Source organism: Henckelia pumila, chromosome 1 (assembly GCF_033568475.1).
Source record: "Henckelia pumila isolate YLH828 chromosome 1, ASM3356847v2, whole genome shotgun sequence".
Lineage (NCBI taxonomy): Eukaryota > Viridiplantae > Streptophyta > Magnoliopsida > Lamiales > Gesneriaceae > Henckelia > Henckelia pumila.
Genome location: NC_133120.1, coordinates 132,419,789 through 132,422,196, shown reverse-complemented (window position 1 = coordinate 132,422,196; position 2,408 = coordinate 132,419,789). Strand labels below are relative to the sequence as shown.

The 2,408-nt window shown below is 34.2% G+C and overlaps 1 protein-coding gene across 1 annotated transcript; it reads right to left on the bottom strand.

The window, feature by feature from the left end:
- Positions 1 to 649: 649 nt before the first annotated feature.
- Positions 650 to 2,189, bottom strand: LOC140876119 (uncharacterized). The gene is made up of 4 exons (XM_073279997.1): positions 1,784 to 2,189; positions 1,312 to 1,348; positions 1,060 to 1,143; positions 650 to 882 (listed from the first exon to the last, which is right to left on the bottom strand). The coding sequence occupies exons 1-4, from the start codon at positions 2,141 to 2,143 to the stop codon at positions 830 to 832; spliced, it is 534 nt and encodes a 177-aa protein (XP_073136098.1). The 5' UTR covers positions 2,144 to 2,189; the 3' UTR covers positions 650 to 829.
- Between the last annotated feature and the right edge of the window lie 219 nt (positions 2,190 to 2,408).

The following is a 2,408-nucleotide window of genomic DNA, read 5'->3' as shown; positions in this document are numbered from 1 at the left end:
AGGTCTGAATTTAGATTTAGACTTAGGTAGTGTTTGCAATCTCTAAAAATAAGTGATTATAGATTTTTTTTTTTCAACAAATTTATTAAGAAAAAAAAAATCCATAATCACTTATTTCACTTATTTTTAGAGGTTGCAAACACTACTTTAGATTTGCTCCTTCCACGTTTCTATTTTCAGATCTACCTCATGCGAACAAACTTTCTGCATATCCATCATTTTTATTTTCTTACTCTTGTCTTCAACTCCTTTGAATTTAAAGTTGCTTAGACCTTTTCTAGAGTAAGAGTTTCCCGTCCATACATCATAGCATTTATATGAAATTTTCATTTGAGTTTGGCAAAGAGCATAGTAGGATAATGGCTTGGTCTTCATCCTCGATTTAACCTATATACTTTTTAGATCAAGTATAACTTTGTTAAAATCATCGAGATGTTCTTTGATGAGCTTTCCTTCCTGCATTTGAAGAGTGTATAATCTTTTCTTCAAATACAGTCGATTGGTGAGTGACTTGTTCATATACAAGCTTTCTATTTTGACCATAATTTTGTTGTTGTTGTATCGTCTTTATATCACTTCTCGTAGAACCTCATTACCAAGCACAACAATATCACACTGTGTGTGCTTTAACTATGATCTCATCTTTTCAAACTAAATTTCACATTGCTACAACAATAATAGATTCCCGTATCATCATGAAACAATAACCACCAAGAAAATCATAAAATTCTATTTTTTTTTTATGAAGAATCGGATGAGAAAACAACTGCACAACCTCAGATGGAGTTTCATGTTTAGAGACTATATATAACCATCAACAACGCATGAATTACAACCGTCGCGAGTATCCAGAGCCTCCACATTTCTTGCACAGTATCAATCCTGTAAAAACAATTTGATCACAATATAAAGCAGCATTCTTCTCGAGCTCAATTTAACAAAGTGAACATAAAGAGCATGCACTAGGATCGACACAACCGAATGATGTTCAAATCGATCGAAGAAGAAAAGAACGCTTCTGCACAAGAAAGCAATGGAATGCCAAATGATCTAATATACCTGCACCTTTGCAAACTTTACAATCCACGAGCCCGTTTTCGACCATCATCTTACCATCACTACAGAACACACATTTTGTTCCACCTGCACGCCATTGAAGGAAGGTTGCACAATCAACAAGTATAGTCTGAATATATAATTTTATCAGCATATGATCCAGCTATACCAACTGCGGATTATATATAATAAAAAAATCGCCTTTTATGGTGAATTAAAACATTGAAAGGTTGTGAAATGAGATGAAAATGTTACCGTTTCCAGCACACCTCTCGCAGGGTAGAGGATCTCCCTGCAAAATCGATATCATCACATTGTAATTCAAACACCCTTGTTGCTCGTATCATAAATCATAAACATCAATGCTATATTATTTATTAGTTCTTCATCTTCAAAATACCCTTTTTCCGCAGTACTATTTTTTATGGGAAAAATATAATAACAATAAAAACTTAAAATGCATAACAAGATTGAGGGAAAAATTAATACAACACGATTACCTATTACATAAAATATATTTTATATAAACATTTAGTACAAAAGAACTTTAACTTGTACGACATTCTCATCATTCAACACATAACAGTGCAGAATTCTATGCAGAAACACAAAGCCAACGTAAAATGCAAGATTATCATCCCCATTGGCATGTAATCATCACTAAAATATATTGATCAAACATGATATTCATACGGACAAAAAAAATTGAAATAGAAATTACTGATACCTTGAGGCCAAGAATAAGAGACAAAACAATGGCGACCAAAACACTGACAGTGACCAAGAAGGTCTGGGTATCCACAGCAGGTGAATCCAAGCTTCTGAATAGCAAAATGGGGTGATTTAAAATACTGGGATGATGGATTTGAATGGTTTTATGCAGCGTAAATTGGTGAGGAAAATAAGAACAGGCGGAAGATGAGGACAAGGCGGGGATTTCTGAGTTTGTGTGGATATTGTTTGAAAAAGCAGAGTGATAAGAGGAAAATAAGAGAGATGAAGTAGAAGAAGGAGGTGACGAGATAGAGAGCGGCGGAAGCGGAAGTTGCGGCGGCGGCGGCGGAATTGGTGGTGCCGTCATGGGCATGGTGGATATGGATGTATGGATGGGCAATATGTGGAGCTCGGCAGATGGTGAGCCTCGCTAGCTCATATTTCTTGCAAACTTTTTTATTTTAAAAATTATTTGAAAAAGGTTATTGATTTGAAAAATCAAACTTCAATATTTACAAAAATAGGCTATTTTCAAAAAATAAAAAAATTATAAAAATAAAACAAATTTGAAAACTTTATAAATATATTACAATGCGGGACAAACTGTCTCCAATTGGGATCATTTCAACCTACCTATA